We start from the raw sequence: 22755 nt of genomic DNA, 5'->3' as shown, positions 1-22755 counted from the left end.
AGTCCTCAGTAAATGTAGATATATGGAGTCCTCAGTAAATGTAGATATATGGAGTCCCCAGTAAATGTAGATATATGGAGTCCCCAGTAAATGTAGATATATGGAGTCCCCAGTAAATGTAGTGGTGGATATATGGAGTCCCCAGTAAATGTAGTGGTGGATATAAATAGTCATTAGTTTGTGTGTGCGTCACCTCCTTCCCTCTCCCTGACGATCCCCTCTCTCTACAGGGCCTGTTCATCTTCTGTGGCCTGGCGACTGGCTGCTACTTCTGCTGCTGTCTGTGCTGCTGCTGTAACTGCTGCTGTGGGAAGTGTAAACCGCGGCCGCCCATGGACCAGGAACCTGAGTTCTACGTCTCCCCTGAAGACCTGGAGGCACAGATGCAGTCTGACGAGAGAGGTGAGGAGTGTACGCAATCAACCAATAGAACTAGAGGTGAGAGAGCTTCATCAACCAATAGGACTAGAGGTGGAGAGAGCTTCATCAACCAATAGGACTAGAGGTGAGAGAGCTTCATCAACCAATAGGACTAGAGGTGGAGAGAGCTTCATCAACCAATAGGACTAGAGATGGAGAGACTGTTACTGAGGCTGTTATTTAAATCAAATCCTTTCTGGGTACCAATGAAGTGCCCTACTGTGATCAGAAATGGCTTCTTAGCAAAGAGCAATTTCTCAAGCAAGAGTTTTGCTCGGACTGTCTGGGAGTTGTCTGAGTGGGGAAGAGTTGTTGGCACTATCTAATTTATCACCTGGTGATGTCACCAGCCAGGCCAAATCTCCATCCCACCAAAAACAGGCTGAAAATTCAGGCCATTTTTTTCAAACAGCACTTACACTAAAAGGGCATTATCATTTTCGCAATATTATTCCAACCTAAATGTGGAAATAAATATATATAATACAAGAAAATCACATTTTTGACTGCACTAGGCTTTTAAGTACAGTGGATTTTCACTTAGTTGAACGAAGGGAAGGCTGATAGAGGGCAGTCGATCCCAGGTAGGCAAGGAACTGTACATTAGAACAGATTAACTCTGGTCCGGGGTGGTCATTCGGTTAGAGCTGCCTGCCTGTCACACGTACAGTTCATTTAGATTTGTAACGTGTGTGTTGTTCCCCCCCCCAGACATTGGCGGCGATCCCATCATGGTGCAGCCGTCCGGAACAGAGTCCACCAGGCTGACGTCAGACAGCCACTCCAGCTACCGGACCGACACCGGATACAACTAAACACCCCACGCCCTTCAAGACTCGGTCCTGCCCGAGAGAAGGTTTCTTTGGCTGCCACTTGAAATATTAGCCTGATATTATCATCAAAACCCCATTTCACTCTGACAAACACAAGCATAATTCCCACCATCACCTCTATCCACTGGCCTCTCCGTCTCCTCCCCAGCCACCGGCCTCTCCGTCTCCTCCCCAGCCACCGGCCTCTCCGTCTCCTCCCCAGCCACCGGCCTCTCCGTCTCCTCCTCTATCCACTGGCCTCTCCGTCTCCTCCCCAGCCACCAGCCTCTCCGTCTCCTCCCCAGCCACCGGCCTCTCCGTTTCCTCCCCAGCCACCAGCCTCTCCGTCTCCTCCCCAGCCACCGGCCTCTCCGTTTCCTCCCCAGCCACCAGCCTCTCCGTCTCCTCCTCTATCCACCGGCCTCTCCGTTTCCTCCCCAGCCACCGGCCTCTCCGTCTCCTCCTCTATCCGCCGGCCTCTCCGTTTCCTCCCCAGCCACCGGCCTCTCCTTCTCCTCCTCTATCCACCGGCCTCTCCGTTTCCTCCCCAGCCACCGGCCTCTCCGTCTCCTCTCTATCCGCCAGAGAGGGGGAATCTTATGTCGTCCTAGTATTTCCTGAGCTAGGACTTTAACTAGGTTATTCTCAGTGGGGTGAGGAGAGGAGTGTAGGGCGACCTGGACATACATTATATTCATTAATGGACATTATGTTGGCTTCCACATTGTGTGTGTGTGTATATATATATATACTGAACAAAAATATAATCCTGACTTCTGAGCAATGTTCTACCATTCTGTTTGGATGATTTGACTGCTGTTGATGTTTTGACACCTGCCCCCTCCTCGGGCAGCAACAAGATGTCCGCCTTACGACTTGTCACGGTCCGTAGGTCCACAGCTACCATGTCAACAGGTTGTCTTATACGGAAACACACACACACACAAACCCACAAAAGAAGGTTGATTTAGTTTATCGTTGTGTACTGTAGAGAGTGTGAACTATTTGCCTCCCTAATCGTGTACTGATAAAGGCACATGGTACTCTGCTTATGGACTAAACACTTGCGCTGCTTACAGATTTTTTGTTTTCCTTTGTTGCGTTGTTCCTGGGAGTTTTGATCGTAGTGAAATATGAGAAGCATGTGACTAGATAGAAAGGGAGCAGGGGACCACACTATGAAAGATGTGTGTTTTAATGAAGGGTAAACACTGATTACACCTAGACCTACCTAGACTGTTACCATGGATACGGTATAGCAGGGTTCTGACACTGATTACACCTAGACCTACCTAGACTGTTACCATGGATACGGTATAGCAGGGTTCTGACACTGATTGCACCTAGACCTACCTAGACTGTTACCGTGGATACAGTATAGCAGGGTTCTGACACTGATTACACCTAGACCTACCTAGACTGTTACCATGGATACAGTATAGCAGGGTTCTGACTGATTACACCTAGACCTACCTAGACTGTTACCATGGATACGTTATAGCAGGGTTCTGACTGATTACACCTAGACCTACCTAGACTGTTACCATGGATACGTTATAGCAGGGTTCTGACTGATTACACCTAGACCTACCTAGACTGTTACCATGGATACAGTATAGCAGGGTTCTGACACTGATTACACCTAGACCTACCTAGACTGTTACCATGGATACGGTATAGCAGGGTTCTGACACTGATTGCACCTAGACCTACCTAGACTGTTACCATGGATACAGTATAGCAGGGTTCTGACACTGATTAGACCTACCTAGACTGTTACCATGGATACGGTATAGCAGGGTTCTGACACTGATTACACCTAGACCTACCTAGACTGTTACCATGGATACAGTATAGCAGGGTTCTGATGCTGATTAAACCTAGACCTACCTAGACTGTTACCATGGATACGGTATAGCAGGGTTCTGACTGATTACACCTAGACCTACCTAGATTGTTACCATGGATACAGTATAGCAGGGTTCTGACACTGATTACACCTAGACCTACTTAGACTGTTACCATGGATACAGTATAGCAGGGTTCTGATGCTGATTACACCTATACCTACCTAGATTGTTACCATGGATACGGTATAGCAGGGTTCTGACACTGATTGCACCTAGACCTACCTAGATTGTTACCGTGGATACGGTATAGCAGGGTTCTGACACTGATTAGACCTAGACCTACCTAGACTGTTACCATGGATACGGTATAGCAGGGTTCTGACTGATTAGACCTAGACCTACCTAGACTGTTACCATGGATACGGTATAGCAGGGTTCTGACTGATTACACCTAGACCTACTTAGACTGTTACCATGGATACAGTATAGCAGGGTTCTGATGCTGATTACACCTATACCTACCTAGATTGTTACCATGGATACGGTATAGCAGGGTTCTGACACTGATTGCACCTAGACCTACCTAGATTGTTACCGTGGATACGGTATAGCAGGGTTCTGACACTGATTAGACCTAGACCTACCTAGACTGTTACCATGGATACGGTATAGCAGGGTTCTGACACTGATTACACCTAGACCTACCTAGACTGTTACCATGGATACGGTATAGCAGGGTTCTGACACTGATTACACCTAGACCTACCTAGACTGTTACCATGGATACGGTATAGCAGGGTTCTGACACTGATTGCACCTAGACCTACCTAGACTGTTACCATGGATACAGTATAGCAGGGTTCTGACACTGATTAGACCTACCTAGACTGTTACCATGGATACGGTATAGCAGGGTTCTGACACTGATTACACCTAGACCTACCTAGACTGTTACCATGGATACAGTATAGCAGGGTTCTGATGCTGATTAAACCTAGACCTACCTAGACTGTTACCATGGATACGGTATAGCAGGGTTCTGACTGATTACACCTAGACCTACCTAGATTGTTACCATGGATACAGTATAGCAGGGTTCTGACACTGATTACACCTAGACCTACTTAGACTGTTACCATGGATACAGTATAGCAGGGTTCTGATGCTGATTACACCTATACCTACCTAGATTGTTACCATGGATACGGTATAGCAGGGTTCTGACACTGATTGCACCTAGACCTACCTAGATTGTTACCGTGGATACGGTATAGCAGGGTTCTGACACTGATTAGACCTAGACCTACCTAGACTGTTACCATGGATACGGTATAGCAGGGTTCTGACTGATTAGACCTAGACCTACCTAGACTGTTACCATGGATACGGTATAGCAGGGTTCTGACTGATTACACCTAGACCTACTTAGACTGTTACCATGGATACAGTATAGCAGGGTTCTGATGCTGATTACACCTATACCTACCTAGATTGTTACCATGGATACGGTATAGCAGGGTTCTGACACTGATTGCACCTAGACCTACCTAGATTGTTACCGTGGATACGGTATAGCAGGGTTCTGACACTGATTAGACCTAGACCTACCTAGACTGTTACCATGGATACGGTATAGCAGGGTTCTGACACTGATTACACCTAGACCTACCTAGACTGTTACCATGGATACGGTATAGCAGGGTTCTGACACTGATTACACCTAGACCTACCTAGACTGTTACCATGGATACGGTATAGCAGGGTTCTGATGCTGATTACACCTAGACCTACCTAGACTGTTACCATGGATACAGTATAGCAGGGTTCCACCAACTGGCGGTTGACATGTGATCTTAATACAAATGTAACCCAGGTTTGAAATAATTATGTTTTATAGTCAATTATTATATCTGTACAAATAATTTGTAATTATGTTCTTGCACCCTGACCATCTGCTCAAGAAAATAAAATCTGAACCTGCAGCTGAAATCTCTTTGAGGATCCCTGCCGTATAATATGGACAGTGTCTTTTAAGCCAGAATGATTTCCATTAGTTTTTAAAAGAACAATATCTCTATTTAATTCAGTGTCATCATGTGGATGCTTTCCCTCTTCCTCCACTTTCTCCTCCTCTTCATCGTCGTTCTCCTCTTGCTCTCTGTTGTGTTCTCTCCAATACTACTACTACTACTACTACTACTACCACCCTCTGTGTTAACTACCCTCCTCCTCTCTGTCCAATCCAGTCTTGTTTGTCCGTACTGAAACTCGACATTAATTTGAGCTCTGAAGGATTTACTAACATAATTGAAATTAGTCTCTTAGCAGCTCTGTGTGAGTAACCGATGTGAAATGGCTAGCTAGTTAGCGGTGGTGCTCGCTAATAGCGTTTCAAATCGGTGACGTCACTCTCTCTCTGAGACCTTGAAGTAGTTGTTCCCCTTTGCTCTGCAATGGGTGGGTAACGCGATGGGTAACGATGCTTCGTTGGGTGTCAGTTGTTGTGTGCAGAGGGTCCCTGGTTCGAGCCCAGGTCGGGGCGAGGAGAGGGACGGAAGCTAAACTGTTACATGTGCGTAATACTGCGTACATGTGTATGAATGCTTGTGCTAGGAGCTCAGAGTTCAGTGTTAGTGGGTAAAAGTGCTCAGAACGTCTCCCTCTATATACCTATTACCACCAATCTATTCAACTCTTGGTTTTAGATTTGTCTTTGAGGAAGTAAAGAGAAATGTATTGGTTTAGTTTTTATTAAGTTGTGTATATTTGAGTTTTGCAACAAACAAAAAAAAGTAGATTTTTTTTTTTGTGTTTTTTTTTCTGCAATAGATTGTATTGTTTCTTATTTATGTTGTCGGATACGATAATAACATTTTATATATCCAAAGTGGTGGTTATGCCTGTTGGCTACATTTCTGTATTTAGTCAGACTGAATATGAGAGTATGGCTTGTAATCCCAGATGGCATCTGAGTCCTAATGTAGGGCACACTTTTTTTTTTTTTTTCTTCTTTTTTTTAAACCAGAGCCTTACCACAATGGGACCTGGTCAAAAGTAGTGCACTATATAGGGAATAGGGTGCCATTTGGGATACATACTAAAAGACCAGTTTACTACAATGAAGAAGCAGCAGCGGCATCACGATGGTTCTAGGTGTTCCAACACCCTCAGTAGTCACTCAGACTCGCTAGCCAATCATCTTTGAGCAGCATGGTGGTTGTATATGTGATGTAATGTGTTGATGAATCTCATTTGTGTTTTTAGATTGTTTATATATATATATTGTTGTTTAGATCTTGTTTTACCTCATGTTAGCAGGCTGTGTTTTTACTCTTGAGTTTTCAGTGTCAATCTAAAAAAAAAAATGATACACTTGTCATTTTGTCCTAACCTGAGTGCCAGTCTGTTTGTGCTATCATACCAACTCATTGTCACTCATTGGCACTCGGCTTGAAAAGGACATTTTAATGGGGTTGGCAAGAGCACAAACAGGTCTGGGACCAGCCTCCATTTTGTTGAGCTCCAGTGTAAGAAAGAGCAAAATCTGTCTGAAAGCATCTTCCTTTATATTCCCTCCTTTTCTTTTCTAAGAAGGTTCAATTATCAAGTCAAACATTTTTAATTGGTTGTAGTTAATTGGCCTGCCCACTACTCACTCATTTTTGATTTGATTTGGTTGTATTATCAGAATATCTGTTAATATGAAGACATCGACAAATGAAAATGCCATTTCTGTTACCCACAAATCCTTGCTGTGGTTTCCTTCTCCTCTTTTGAGGTGTTGAAATACATGCAACTTGTCGGAGAGAATGCAATGTGTGTACAAAACGAAGTTCTACCGGATCAAGAAACAACATTGTGTTTAGAAACTTTTTAAGAAACCAACAAGAAATGTTAGTGCAAATATATAGTGGTAAGATAATAATGAAGCATTATTTTATTTTGTATCTTTTTAATAAATGAATAAATAGCTTAAATGGTATGTAACTAGGTGTGTGGTCATTTAGAATGAATGGCTGAGTTCTCCTGTACATACAGTGGAAGTAAATAGAAGATAGGATGTATGTTTTAGCATGGTCATCTACTGTCTGAAAGAGAAGACCGGTGTCATTTATCGGATGTGCTGTTGTAAAATAAATGTTTCTGATGCTTAAACAAGTCTCATTTGTGACTCCTTTTTAGAAAGTAAATTATGTCTACGCATTCTGTGTTGTAAACTCGGCAAAAGAAACGTCCTCTCACTGTCAACTGTGTTTATTTTCAGTAAACTTAAGATGTGTAAATATTTGTGGTGTATGAACATAAGATTCAACAACTGAGACAAACTGAACAAGTTCCACAGATGTGACTAACATAAATGGAATAATGTGTCCCTGAACAAGGGGCGGGGGGGGGGGGGGGGGGCAAAATCAAAAGTAACAGTCAGTATCTGGTGTGGCCACCAGCTGCATTAAGTACTACAGTGCATCTCATGGACTGCACCAGATTTGCCAGTTCTTGCTGTGAGATGTTACCCCACTCTTCCACAAGTTCCCGGATATTTCTGGGGGGAATGGCCTTATCCCTCACCCTCCGATCCAACAGGTCCCAGATGTGCTCAATGGGATTGATATCCGGGCTCTTCGCTGGCCATGGCAGAATACTGACGTTCCTGTCTTGCAGGAAATCACGCACAGAACGAGCAGTATGGCTGGTGGCATTGTCAGGCTGCAGGGTCATGTCAGGATGAGCCTACAAGAAGGGTACCACAGGAGGGAGGAGGATGTCTTCCCTGTAACACACAGCTTTGAGGTTGCCTGCAATGACTACAAGCTCAGTCCGAAGATGCTGTGACACACCGCCCCAGACCATGACGGACCCTCCACATTGATCCCGCTCCAGAGTACAGGCCTCGGTGTAACGCTCATTCCTTCGACGATAAACGCGAATCTGACCATCACCCCTGGTGAGACAAAACTGTGACTTGTCAGTGAAGAGCACTTTTTGCCAGTCCTGTCTGGTCCAGCGACGGTGGGTTTGTGCCCATAGGCGACGTTGTTTCCGGTGATGTCTGGTGAGGACCTGCCTTACAACAGGCCTACAAGCCCTCAGTCCAGCCTCTCTCAGCCTATTGCGGACAGACTGAGCACTGATGGAATTGTGCGTTCCTGGTGTATCTCAGGCAGGTGTTGTTGCCATCCTGTACCTGTCCCGCAGGTGTGATGTTCGGATGTACTGATCCTGTGCAGATGTTGTTACACGTGGTCTGCCACTGTGAGGACGATCACCTGTCCATCCTGTCTCCCTGTAGCGCTGTCTTAGGCATCTCACAGTACAGATATTGCAATTTATTGCCCTGGCAACATCTGCAGTCCTCATGCCTCCTTGCAGCATGCCTAAGGCACGTTTACGCAGATGAGCATGGACCTTGGGCATCTTTCTTTTGGTGTTTTTCAGGGTCAGTAGAAAGGCCTCTTTAGTGTCCTAAGTTTTCATAACTGAACTTAATTGCCTACCGTCTGTAAGCTGCTAGTGTCTTATCGACCGTTCCACAGGTGCATGTTCATTAATTGTTTATGGTTCATTGAACAAGCATGGGAAACAGTGTTTAAACCCTTTTACAATGAAGATCTGTGAAGTTATTTGGATTTTTACGAATTATCTTTGAAAGACAGGGTCCTGAAAAAGGGACGTTTCTTTTTTTGCAGAATTTATGTATTGCGATAAACAAACTGATGAAACCCACAGAAAACATGCGCAGACCAGCTGGCTGGATTGTTTACGGATATATTCAATCTCTCCCAGTCTGCTTTAAGATGTCCACCGTTGTTCCTGTACCCAAGAAAGCAAAGGTAACTGAACTGACTATCGCCCTGTAGCACTGTCATCATGAAGTGCTTTGTGAGGCTAGTTAAGGACCATATCACCTACACCTTACCTGACACCCTAGACCCACTTCAATTTGCATACCGCCCCAATAGCTCCACAGACGATGCAATCGCCATCGCACTGCACACTACCCTATCCCATCTGGATGAATAACTATGTACGAATACTGTTTGACTATAGCTCAGCATTCAACACCATAGTACCCTTCAAGCTCACCATTAAGCTCTGGGACCTGGGTATAAACCCCGCTCTGTGCGACTGAATCCTGGACTTCATGACGGGCCACCCCCAGGTGTTGACGGTAGGAAACAACACCTCCACTTCGCTGATCCTCAACACTGGGGCCTCACAAGGGCGCATGCTCAGACCCCTACTGTACTCCCTGTTCATCCATGACTGCGTGGCCATGCACGCTTCCAACTCAATCCTCAAGTTTGCAGACGACACAACAGTAGTAAGCCTGATTACCAACAATGACGAGACAGCCTACAGGGAGAAGGTGAGGGCCCTGGCGGAGTGGTGCCAGGTAAAATAACCTCCCACCCAACGTCAACAAAACAGAGCTGATCGTGGACTTCAGGAAACAGCAGAGGGAGCACCCCCCTATCCACATCGAAGGGACACTAGTGGAGAAGGTGGAAAGTTTTTAACTTCCTCGGCGTACACATCACAGACAAACTTAAATGGTCCACCCACAGAGACAGTGTGGTGAAGAAATTTGGCTTGGCCTCTAAAACCCTCACAAACTTTTCCAGATGCACAATTGAGAGCATCCTGTTGGGCTGTATCACTGCATGGTAAGGCAAATGCACCGTCCACAACTGCAGGGCTCTCCAGAGGGTGGTGCGGTCTGCCCAATGCATCACCGGTGGCACACTGCCTGCCCTGCGGGACACATTTTACATTTACGTCATTTAGCAGACGCTCTTATCCAGAGCGACTTACAAATTGGTGCATTCACCTTATGATATCCAGTTGAACAACCACTTTACAATAGTACATCTATATCTTTTAGGGGGGGAGGGGGGTTAGAAGGACTACTTTATCCTATCCCAGGTATTCCTTAAAGAGGTGGGGTTTCAGGTGTCTACGGAAGGTGGTGATTGACTCCGTTGTCCTGGCGTCGTGAGGGAGCTTGTTCCACCATAGGGGTGCCAGAGCAGCGAACAGTTTTGACTGGGCTGAGCGGGAACTGTGCTTCCGCAGAGGTAGGGGGGCCAGCAGGCCAGAGGTGGATGAACGCAGTGCCCTTGTTTGGGTGTAAGGCCTGATCAGAGCCTGAAGGTACGGAGGTGCCATTCCCCTCATAGCTCCGTAGGCAAGCACCATGGTCTTGTAGCAGATGCGAGCTTCAACTGGAAGCCAGTGGAGAGAGCGGAGGAGCGGGGTGACGTGAGAGAACTTGGGAAGGTTGAACACCAGACGGGCTGCGGCGTTCTGGATGAGTTGTAGGGGTTTAATGGCACAGGCAGGGAGCCCAGCCAACAGCGAGTTGCAGTAATCCAGACGGGGGATGACAGGTGCCTGGATTAGGACCTGCACTGCTTCCTGTATAAGGCAGGGTCGTACTCTGCAAATGTTGTAGAGCATGAACCTACAGGATCGGGTCACCGCCTTGATGTTAGTGGAGAACGACAGGGTGTTGTCCAGGGTCACGCCGAGGCTCTTAGCACTCTGGGAGGAGGACACAATGGAGTTGTCCACCGTGATGGCGAGATCATGGAAAGGGCAGTCCTTCCCCGGGAGGAAGTGCAGCTCCGTCTTGCCGAGGTTCAGCTTGAGGTGGTGATCCGTCATCCACACTGATATGTCTTCCTTGCTGAGCGGCCTTTCAGGTTATGTCGATATAGGACTCGTTTCACTATGGATATAGATACTTTTGTACCTGTTTCCTCCAGCATCTTCACAAGGTCCTTTGCTGTTGTTCTGGGATTGATTTGCACTTTTCGCACCAAAGTACGTTCATCTCTAGGAGACAGAGCGCGTCTCCTTCCTGAGTGGTATGATGGCTGCGTGGTCCCATGGCGTTTATACTTGTGTACTATTGTTTGTACAGATGAACATGGTACCTTCAGGCGTTTGGAAATTGCTCCCAAGGATGAGTCAGACTTGTGGAGGTCTACATTTGTTTTTCTGAGGTCTTGGCAGATTTTTTTGATTTTCCCATGAGGTCAAGCAAAGAGGCACTGAGTTTGAAGGTAGGCCTTGAAATACATCCACAGGTACACCTCCAATTGACTCAAATGATGTCAATTAGCCTATCAGAAGCTTCTAAAGCCATGACATCATTTTCTTGAATTTTCCAAGCTATTTAAAGGCACAGTCAACTTAGTGTATGTAAACTTCTGACCCACTGGAATTGTGATACAGTGAATTATAAGTGAAATAATCTGTCTGTAAACAATTATTGGAAAAATGACTTGTGTCATGCACAAAGTAGATGTCCTAACCGACTTGCCAAAACTATAGTTTGTTAACAAGAAATTTGTGGAATGGTTGAAAAACGAGTTTTAATGACTCCAACCTAAATGTATGTAAACATCAAACTTCAATTGTATATATTTTTATTTAACTAGGCAAGTCAGTTAACACAATAACGGCTTACTCCTGCCAAACCCGGACGACGCTGGGCCAATTGTGCGTTAGAGATGATCTTTGGGTCTTTTCACAAGGTATTGTCAATATTTAAGGAAGAAAGAGATTTTCTTTTATAGTTTCTTTTTTGAACAGCAAAAAAATTGCTTGCTATTTTTCTCACCCGCCTCATTTTCTCTAGATCGAATAAAGGCCCCATGAGCTAAACCAGTTTGATCTAGTTCTAATAAAGGCCTCATGGGCTAAACCAGTTTGATCTAGTTCTAATAAAGGCCCCATGAGCTAAACCAGTTTGATCTAGTTCTAAGAAAGGCCTCATGAGCTAAACCAGTTTGATCTAGTTCTAATAAAGGCCTCATGAGCTAAATCAGTTTGATCTAGTTGTAATAAAGGCCCCATGAGCTAAACCAGTTTGATCTAGTTCTAATAAAGGCGTTATGAGCTAAACCAGTTTGATCTAGTTCTAATAAAGGCCTCATGAGCTAAACCAGTTTGATCTAGTTCTAATAAAGGCCCCATGAGCTAAACCAGTTTGATCTAGTTCTAATAAAGGCCTCATGAGCTAAACCAGTTTGATCTAGTTCTAATAAAGGCCTCATGGGCTAAACCAGTTTGATCTAGTTCTAATAAAGGCCCCATGAGCTAAACCAGTTTGATCTAGTTCTAATAAAGGCCTCATGGGCTAAACCATTTTCATCTAGTTCAATTCGAGATGTATTCAAATCTGTTTCGTCCTCTGCTGAAAGAGAATAATTTTCTAAAAGAACATTACATTTATTCATAAGCTCATCTTCTTTTAAACATTTTTGCTTCTTTAGTTCCTTACTGTGTGTAATGCCGATTTATATCTTACTTTTGAATTAAAATATTTCCCAGTGACTTCCATGCTTTGGTTCTAAATCAGTTGAATTAAACGAGTCCCTGATTTAAGCTCTATGGATAATTTAGGAGAGAATTATGACGTTTCCAGTATCCTCGAATTGCCACTGGATTTTTCAGAACTTTCAAACTTCAATGATATCATTTTTATGATCAGTCAAATGAGCATGTTTATAATTTACTTCTTGTACATTCTGTAAAAGTGGGGGAGGAATCTGACTATCATTCACCTACCTGGTGTATTTGTTTGTATTAAAGAAACGCCAGGTATCGATCACTGTCACTTTACTGCAAAATTAGGTGATGTCACAATTCTGAGATCTCTGAGCTTTTCTAGGTGGTAATCTATCTAAAGAGTTATCAGGTGTTTAATTGAAGTCTCCAGCTATTATAAGCCATGCATTTGTATACTTGTTTTGCAGCTCTGTAAGCTTATCAGCAAGATACAAAAAGAAAGTCCTATTTGAGGTGTGAGAATTGTACCCATACATATTGCATATAATAAAACAAGCAGTATCTAGTTTTGAGCTCAATGTAACCCATCTCTGGACACACAAGACTCTGAAATATCATAGGACCAGCTGAGTGGTTAGATCCATGACTATAATAAACAGTGATTTCCAAAAACTAGAATCTGAATCGCAGGAGTGAGTCTCCTGGAGTAGAATGAAATTTGCATTTGAGTGTTTATAAAAAAATATATATATGAAAAATGGGATTTTCTTTTAATGATGTCTCTAAACCCCTGGTATTTAGAGATACAGCATTTAATGCATTTAATTCAAAACTTAAACATAACCTGACAATACATTTAAAAAAAAAAGAAAACAAATACAGTGCAGTGAATAACTGGTTAACTAGTTGAACTGGTAAACTAGGTAGCTAGTAAGGAAACCTGAGTTTAGAGAAAGAACGGGACCACTCTAAACCGAGGGAGTTGTTTTGTGATCAAAATGTTGAACCTGTTTTCAGATTTACGAACGTGGTGATATAAAACAGGGTGGATGTAATAATGACAATCGACTTATTACTCAAGAGTAATTTGGCTTAGAAAAAAATGGTAGATACATGTCACTGTAGATACAGTATATATACCTGAGCACACAGTATTTTCAAGTCATTCAGAGGTCTCTCTCTCTCTGTCGGCTGTAAAATCGGGACATGGGAAAAACGCTTTGACAACGCCATCCATTGGCGCCGGAAAAGGCACATGGTGGAAGTTCATCATGGAGCAAAAATGTATGAAAAAATAAATACAAAAATAGGCTATTAAAAAAATAATAATGTTAGACTTAATTTAAGGTAAGACACAAGGTTTGTGCTGTTAGGTTGAAAATAAGATAACGAAATAGAAATAGGCGGGGTTTGTGACTTTGGTATCTAACACTTTTCACGCCAAAAGAGTGTCTATTTATCGGAGCGAGTACCTAGGATTTATTCATTACACCGATTTCTACAGAAACCGTTTACTCTAAACGGGAGAAGAAGAAAAAAAACGTTTTGCAACGAAATAAGAGTTTCTATTGGACACATTCAGGTTGATCCCGTTGTTGTTATACCTCAGCGGTAGGTCCATCCCCGTTTGGTTTTTACCTCCCCGTTTGGTTTTTACCTCCCCGTTTGGTTTTTACCTCCCCGTTTGGCTCTTAAACGGGTGAACGGTTTCCGGTGTGAGACGTAATGAATACACCCCCTGTTCGTCTCCCTCTCGGTGTGGTTTTGTTATTGTATAATCCTGTCTCACACACACGGAGAGGCTCAAAAGGTTTCGATTTTGTGAGTGGACGGTGCTGTGCTATCTAGCCATCTTTTTCTAATTTACAGATTATTTTTGGTTTGTTGTTGCTAAAGCTATCCCCCCCCAAAAAACCCTCCGTTCATTCGACGCCATGGATGTTGGTCAAGGTAACGTACATTACTGCCACGGTGGTTGTTGGATATGAGACATGTTTGGGCTGACGTGGGTTGATTTGTTTTGGGGGGGGGGGAGAAATGAATATAAATGATTGTTGTTTGTGATTGTGAACATTATATCTATGAAGGTAACTTGGGAACCGACGCAGCCGTTCTGGAAACGTCAGATGCGCGAAGGGCCGGAGAAAACAGATCCAGTTACTATCATGACATTTCTTTGTTAACCTTTTCAATTAACTTGGTTCACTCCGTAGATATTGTTTGGATTTTTTATTTTCTTTTATGTTTTATCTTACAACAAAAAAGAAACGGTATTTGTGTTTTTTTTAATAGCGTATATATTTTTTGTTGTAAACAAAGGCTACTTTGCTAGTTAGCTTGTGAGAGCTAAATATCTAGCTAACGGTAGCTACTTGGGATCCTTGGGACGTCGCCATAATAATAATAACTCTTCCAGGGGTGTTACTCATTCCGTGGAGGGACTTGTGTCCCTTTTAATTCTTTACCCCCCCTTTCAATTAACACCTAGACAACCAGATGAGGGGGAGTTCTTTAATTAGTGACCTTTTAATTCATTAATTAATCAATCAAGTACAAGGGATGAGTGAAAACCCGCAGAAACTCAACCCTCGGTGGAATGAGTTTGCCCTTCCCTATAACCATTTTAGAAATGTAAACTTCAACGAAGTAACGTTTAACACCAGTTGGGACGTCCCAGTGATCCAGGGTTGCAGGGACCAGCCAAGACGCACCCAGCTAGTTTATTAGCCTGCCAGCTCATATGGTTTAGTTGACAGACATCTACTAGTCCGCGAACGATTCTTTCTTTTTAAACGACTCTCTTTTTACTGACTCGATTCGTTCTTTTTTAAACGACTCTTTTTACTGACTCGATTCGTTTTTCTTTACTATTTTAATGAAATTAACTGAAAAGAATAGTCCTCCCATTCCTCCACTGACATTAACCTATTAAAACAGTACTGGACCAATTAGTTTAAAAATATATATATTTAACTAGGCAAGTCAGTTAAGGACAAATTCTGATTTACATTGACGGCCTACCAGGGAACAGTGGGTTAAGTGCCTTGTTCAGGAGAAGAACGACAGATTTTGACCTTGTCAACTCGGGGGATTCGATCCACCAACCTTTCGGTTACCGGCCCGACGCCCTAACCACCCCGACGCCCTAACCACCCCGACGCCCTAACCACCCCGACGCCCTAACCACCCCGACGCCCTAACCACCCCGACGCCCTAACCACCCCGACGCTCTAACCACCCCGACGCCCTAACCTTTAGGCTACCCGCTGCCCCATAGGCTATAGGCCCAATACATTATCACTGCATATTGGCTATTCTTGAATTGCCCTGCCAATGTTGTTCTTCTCAGACCATTTAGAAATTATATTTCAACATGTTAGGTACGTGATCACACGGGTAATAGATCATTTGTTCTATTACTTGCGAGGCACAGCTGAGTTTATCATAATGTGGCTTTTTTAAAATTCTTACTGGACTGATGGTCATGCACCTGATGGTCAGGCTTAGGGGAGGGAGCAGCGGTGAGGCTGCCTCACCATCCCTCCCCCTCCCTCCCTCTCCCCTCCCTTCTCTCCTCCCCTCCCTTCTCTCCTCCCCTCCCTTCTCTCCTCCCCTCCCTTCTCTCCTCCCCTCCCTTCTCTCCTCCCCTCCCTTCTCTCCCCCCCCTCCCTCCCTCCCTCCCTTCCCTCCTCCCTCCCTGCCTCCCTCCCCTCCGCTGAGAAAAGGGAACAATGTCTTCCAGGTGATGGTGAAACTGAAGTTGCACTGCATTATTTCTGCCTGACGCACCAATTCGTGTGGTTAATTGGAGACGCACTGCTAATAATAATAATAATAATAATAATAACGTAAGCTAATCGAAAACACTTTGCTATCATTCATTGCGGCTGCAGTTGTGCTGTTTTGTAGCACATTTTACAGCTTAGAAAAGTGTTTTACAAAGTGTTGACAGCTGTGAATAACAACTCAAACATCAACTTACTCATACAGCAACTCTTTTCTTTATTTGTTGATATTTTTTAAAAAATCTCACAGTATCAACATTCCTGTGTGCTCAAGGTTTCTTTTTTTTACAGTCCTATGGCTCGAAGGTAACTCTGCAGACACTGTGATCTGAGCTATCTGATTGGCCAGTGGTAGGCTTGTAGGTGCACTTAATTTGCTCTCTGGATCTGCCGGGTAGGCGGAGTTCTACCATCAGACACATGAAATGTGTTCAAAATGGCAACTCTTTGCCTTCCTGGCACCAGGGCTGCTGAATCAAGTGCACCTACCGACATCACCTACCAAGTGCACCTACCGCCAACAGCACAAAAATAGGAATGCAAGGCTTTATCGTTGTTTCTAGAAATGTTTGGTGATCGACTAGGAATGCCTTGGAGGTCGACCGCGATCGGCTGGTTGGTGACCACAGAGTTAGAGTTTAATGGCTGTGATAGGAGAAAACTGAGGATGGACCAACACTAGTTATTCCACAATACTAACCTAAATGACAGAGTGAAAAGAAGGAAGCCTGTACAGAATAAAAATATTCCAAGACATGCATCCTGTTTGCAACAAGTCACTAAAGTAAAACTTCAAAAAAATTGACTAACCAATTAACTTTTTCTCCTGAACACAAAGTGTTATGTTTGGGGCAAATACAACATATTTTCTAGCATAGTGGTGGCTGCATCATGTTATGGGTATGCTTGTAATCGTTAAGGACTGGGGAGTTTATCGATACAAAAAAAGCGGAATGGAGCTAAGCACAAGCAAAATCCTAGAGGAAAACCTGGTTCAGTCTGCTTTCCACCAGACACTGGGAGACAAATTGACCTATCAGCAGGAAAATAACCGAAAACACAAGACCAAATATACACTGGAGTTGGTTACCAAGACAACGTTGCGTGTTCCCGAGTGGCCTAGTTATAGTTTTGACGTAAATTGGCTTGAAAAGCTATGACAAGACTTGGAAATGGCTGTCTAGCTATGATCAACATCTTTTTGACAGAGCTTGAAGAATATATAAAAAATAAAAAAAAGAGTAATCTGCAAATATTGTACAATCCCAGTGTGCAACGCTCTTACAGACATGGCCAGAAAGACTCCGCTGTAAGCGCTGCCTAAGGGCGTTGTATTGACTTAGGGGTGGGAAAATACTTATGTAAATTAGATTTATGTATTTCATTTACAAAAATGTTGCTGCAATTTCTAACATGTTTTCACTATCATTGTGTGTGTGTGTGTGTGGCAACAACAAAAATATATTTTAATCCATTTAGATTTTGGGCTGTCACAAAATGTGGAGTAAGTCAAGGGGCAGGAATACTTTCTGAAGGCGCTGTAGCTAGCTACCTGAGAAATGTGCTGTAAATTCTCGTAGCTACCGTCATTATGAATATATATGATGTAATCATCATGCCAGCTAATCAAGATCCCAACTAAGCTCAACCTGCCGAAGACAAACGATAAATAACTAGGACTGGATCCCATATTGCTGTTCCTCAGCCTGTTGTCCTCGCCCTGCTGTGGATACCGTAGCCTCGGCCTCTTCTCCTCGCCCTGCTGTGGATACCGTAGCCTCGGCCTCTTCTCCTCGCCCTGCTGTGGATACCGTAGCCTCTTCTCCTCTCCCTGCTGTGGATACCGTAGCCTCTTCTCCTCGCCCTGCTGTGGATACCGTAGCCTCTTCCCCTCGCCCTGCTGTGGATACCGTAGCCTCGGCCTGTTGTCCTCGCCCTGCTGTGGATACCGTAGCCTCTTCTCCTCGCCCTGCTGTGGATACCGTAGCCTCGGCCTGTTGTCCTCGCCCTGCTGTGGATACCGTAGCCTCTTCTCCTCGCCCTGCTGTGGATACCGTAGCCTCGGCCTGTTGTCCTCGCCCTGCTGTGGATACCGTAGCTTCGGCCTCTTCTCCTCGCCCTGCTATGGATACCGTAGCCTCTGCCTCTTCTCCTCGCCCTGCTGTGGATACCGTAGCCTCTTCTCCTCGCCCTGCTGTGGATACCGTAGCCTCTTCTCCTCGCCCTGCTGTGGATACCCTAGCCTCGGCCTGTTGTCCTCGCCCTGCTGTGGATACCGTAGCTTCGGCCTCTTCTCCTCGCCCTGCTGTGGATACCGTAGCCTCTGCCTCTTCTCCTCGCCCTGCTGTGGATACCGTAGCCTCTGCCTCTTCTCCTCGCCCTGCTGTGGATACCGTAGCCTCTTCTCCTCGCCCTGCTGTGGATACCGTAGCCTCTTCTCCTCGCCCTGCTGTGGATACCCTAGCCTCGGCCTGTTGTCCTCGCCCTGCTGTGGATACCGTAGCTTCGGCCTCTTCTCCTCGCCCTGCTGTGGATACCGTAGCCTCTGCCTCTTCTCCTCGCCCTGCTGTGGATACCGTAGCCTCTTCTCCTCGCCCTGCTGTGGATACCGTTGCCTCTTCTCCTCGCCCTGCTGTGGATACCGTAGCCTCTTCTCCTCGCCCTGCTGTGGATACCGTAGCCTCTTCACCTCGCCCTGCTGTGGATACCGTAGCCTCTTCACCTCGCCCTGCTGTGGATACCGTAGCCTCTTCACCTCGCCCTGCTGTGGATACCGTAGCCTCGGCCTCTTCTCCTCGCCCTGCTGTGGATACCGTAGCCTCTTCACCTCGCCCTGCTGTGGATACCGTAGCCTCTTCTCCTCGCCCTGCTGTGGATACCGTAGCCTCTTCTCCTCGCCCTGCTGTGGATACCGTAGCCTCTTCTCCTCGCCCTGCTGTGGATACCGTAGCCTCTTCTCCTCGCCCTGCTGTGGATACCGTAGCCTCTTCTCCTCGCCCTGCTGTGGATACCGTAGCCTCTTCTCCTCGCCCTGCTGTGGATACCGTAGCCTGTTGTCCTCGCCCTGCTGTGGATACCGTAGCTTCGGCCTCTTCTCCTCGCCCTGCTGTGGATACCGTAGCCTCGGCCTCTTCTCCTCGCCCTGCTGTGGATACCGTAGCCTCTTCTCCTCGCCCTGCTGTGGATACCGTAGCCTCTTCTCCTCGCCCTGCTGTGGATACCGTAGCCTCTTCACCTCGCCCTGCTGTGGATACCGTAGCCTCTTCACCTCGCCCTGCTGTGGATACCGTAGCCTCGGCCTCTTCTCCTCGCCCTGCTGTGGATACCGTAGCCTCTTCTCCTCGCCCTGCTGTGGATACTGTAGCTACTCATTATGGTTGATGGGATGTGATTAGGTTTGCATGCGTTCATCTTCAAACATACAACGATGTGGCATTGAGTCAAGTGGAGGGGAGGCAGGTAGCCTAGTGGTTAGGGCGTTGGGGTGGTTAGAGCGTTGGTCCAGTAACCGAAAGGTTGCTAGATCGAATTCCCGAGTTGACAAGGTAAAAATCTGTCGTTCTTCTCCTGAACAAGGCAGTTAACCCACTGTTCCCTGGTAGGCCGTTATTGTAGATAAGAATTTGTTCTTAACTGACTTGCCTAGTTAAAGAAGGTTACATTTAAATAAATAGTGTGCTTGGTCTCAAATGTCTTGACTACAGACATCTAATTTCAGTGTGTAACTAGGTTAGTCTGTTAGCCAGCTATATTATTGCGTCATTTGAACAAATTAGTCATTGTTGACCCCGTAGTACAGTGGTGATCTATTAAACCAAAGAGGTGTTGTACATTACTACAACATGTGACGTCATCTCCAGTAGTCTTACCTCGGTCCGGGGCGATGCCAGAATCACCGTACTCGTTAGTACCACGGCAAGGAAACGGAACACCAAGAGGGGTGAACTTCCTTAGGAGAACGGCCCTGATGTTGGAAACCAACATTATGTTGTCATTTTCATTTATTTTCCAAACTATATCACAGTATTTTACAGCAGGGTTTTACAGCAGGGTTTTACAGCAGGGTTTTACAGCAGGGTTTTTAAAAAACCAAAGAGATTCCACTGCTTCGTGTTTTCATTTTTGCAGTGGAAAAAAATAAATATTGCAGTACTGGGATCTTTCCGGCCTTAGATGGTTAAGACTATCATCACTGTATATAAACACTGCTATTCTTCCACAGACAATGGCCTTGTTGATTGTGGATACAGCACTGGATTCCAGGTCTGTTTGTACTGTCTTGCCAACTCCTATGGTCAACGCTTGGCAATGACAACCCCAATGACTGTAGTAGTTGGAAAGACAAGACCGCACTAACAAACCTGGGACCAGAGTTGCGAGTCAGACAGAGACCCTAGCTTAATGGTGGTGGTTCCATTAGCCCTGCCTGGCTAAACCCAGTCTACTCAGTGACGGGAGTGAATTCATGGCCGTTTTTTAAAGAGACTGCTTCGTGTATAGCTACAGTTCCTCTTTAGAATAACTTTTAGCCTCGCTGTCCCCCGGGAAATATTCAGCTTTTTTTTTTTTGGAGTCATGCAATGATATGGTGTGTGTGTTTGGTCCTCCCACTACGACTCGGGGAAATCATGCAGTTTACTAGGCTACAGATGAAATGCATGATGATGAACTTCACAGGGGGGTGAAAGCGCAGTGATCTTGATGATCCTTTCCAATAAATATAGATGGTCTTATTCTGGTGACATTGTGATCGATGCTTGGCTGTAATTTGACAAATTATTGTGGATATGAATATAGAATGTAGACTAGCCTATCCGCGCTGTGTCTGCGAGCTGTTGGCTGTTTGGGCATATTTGCATATTTTGCTACAACTATCGGTAGAGTTGAACATTCAATGGAAACACATTCAACTTTTAAACATTTTTATGGGGTACATGAAAAGTAACTTGTGTGCACTACGTCATCACACACTGTTTATCTGCACCAAGTCCTTTTTGAGGGGAAACATTTGCATATTTTCTTTAGGTGTGTTTTTGAATATTTGCATGAATTGAGTTGCAAATTGAATGGAAAACTAGCTTGTGTAACTAAGACGGTGTCTAAAGATGCGGAGATCGAGGGCTGTTTTCTAGATGGCCGTACAGATGTCATCAAAAAGCGCAGCTAAGTGGTGAATGTTAGTTTTACTTCTATAAAATAGTGTAAGAAATCGATCTAAAGTATAGCTAGGAATTCCATGGCACGGTTAACTTTTACTGTTGCTGCTGGGACTGCAAGTTTGTGCCCTGGGATCCCGCTAAAAACATAGCTATTAGTTAGCTGCTAATGGAGCGGGCTAGCAGTGCTAGCCTGCCGTTGCTTCTATCCATGACCGGGGGAGCAAATGCTCCAGGTGCGACATGATCTCCACACAAGGGAAGGGAGAAAATGTGGACACGGGGCTTGTCTGCCCGAAAAGGCGTCACCATCGAGCAGCTTCAGGAAGAGATTGTCCGGGTTGCTAGCTCAGCTGAGGAAAAAGCGGTACCTGCTTTTCGTAGTCCACCAACCTGGTGGCAACCCAGGCAAATTGCATCTGTCTTGAGTGCCTCCTACAGCCAGGGTGTTGATTTTTAGTTTATTTTGACTGTGTTGATCTGTTCCAATCCACCGTACAGACAAGCTAAACTCCGCTGGGTGACTGGACACTGGCCAGGAGGGAGGGAGGCAGTCTGGCCGGACTCCATCTGTACTGGAAGATCTGATTCTGCTATCTAACAGCTTTGCCCGGCTGGAGGCGGACCTACCGGCTGGAGGCGGACCTACCGGCTGGAGGCGGACCTACTGGCTCTAATCCTGGGAGTGTACCAACGTTCGGCAGACGACCAGTGGCACCTTCCCCGATTTCTACTATTACTCATCAGATCTGACTCAAGACAGCAGGATCTCGGGGCTTACGACGCCATCTGCTGGTGGTACGGCGAGTTAGGCTAGCCTGGCTCAAAGCCTCCGTCCCCCTCTTCTTTCCCCATCGGATTCCGTCACGGGCCACTGTCATTATGGGCTGCTTGATGGCGAGGGATTTTTGCCTCCCTACGGTCAGTGGACTGACCCAAGGTCCACTGTCACCCGGGAGCCAGTGTCCGAGACATCAACTCCCTCCTGCCCATGGTTCTGGCCAACTACTTTAATATTGACACCATCGTCACTCGCGTAGGTTTTAACGACCCTCGCTTTAGGTGATCAGAGGGAGGACTACACTATTTTAACGACCCTCGCTTTAGGTGATCAGAGGGAGGACTACACTATTTTAACGACCCTCGCTTTAGGTGATCAGAGGGAGGACTACACTATTTTAACGACCCTCGCTTTAGGTGATCAGAGGGAGGACTACACTATTTTAACGACCTTCGCTTTAGGTGATCAGAGTGAGGACTACACTATTTTAACGACCTTCGCTTTAGGTGATCAGAGGGAGGACTACACTATTTTTAACGACCTTCGCTTTAGGTGATCAGAGGGAGGACTACACTATTTTAACGACCTTCGCTTTAGGTGATCAGAGGGAGGACTACACTATTTTAACGACCTTCGCTTTAGGTGATCAGAGGG

The 22755-nt window shown here is 45.4% G+C and overlaps 2 protein-coding genes across 23 annotated transcripts in view; both read left to right on the top strand.

Annotated features, from left to right (window-relative positions):
* LOC115168718 (dnaJ homolog subfamily C member 5) overlaps positions 1–7240 on the top strand; it is a 32815-nt gene extending 25575 nt beyond the window's left edge. For all 3 annotated transcript variants that reach the window (XM_029724240.1, XM_029724238.1, XM_029724241.1), the window contains exons 4-5: positions 231–402; positions 1132–7240. In XM_029724240.1, the coding sequence (XP_029580100.1) occupies positions 231–402; positions 1132–1235 (276 nt within the window). In that variant the 3' untranslated portion in view covers positions 1236–7240. The remainder of the gene's footprint in view (positions 1–230; positions 403–1131) is intronic.
* A 6825-nt stretch (positions 7241–14065) lies between these two features.
* LOC115168716 (tumor protein D54) overlaps positions 14066–22755 on the top strand; it is a 36107-nt gene continuing 27417 nt past the window's right edge. For 12 of the 20 annotated variants that reach the window (XR_003870729.1, XR_003870732.1, XR_003870728.1 and 9 more), the window contains exon 1: positions 14067–14329. Coding sequence is in view for 12 of the 20 variants with exons in the window: in XM_029724230.1 (XP_029580090.1) it covers positions 14314–14329 (16 nt within the window). In the remaining 8 variants the exon portion in view is untranslated. Of the gene's footprint in view, positions 14330–22755 lie in introns of all 20 variants that reach the window. The other 8 variants (XM_029724232.1, XM_029724231.1, XM_029724234.1 and 5 more) reach the window with 4 other exon arrangements.

This window comes from Salmo trutta, chromosome 30 (assembly GCF_901001165.1).
Source record: "Salmo trutta chromosome 30, fSalTru1.1, whole genome shotgun sequence".
In the NCBI taxonomy this organism is placed as follows: domain Eukaryota; kingdom Metazoa; phylum Chordata; class Actinopteri; order Salmoniformes; family Salmonidae; genus Salmo; species Salmo trutta.
The sequence above is the reverse complement of the archived record's forward strand: the minus strand, read 5'-3'. Positions and strand labels throughout refer to the sequence as shown.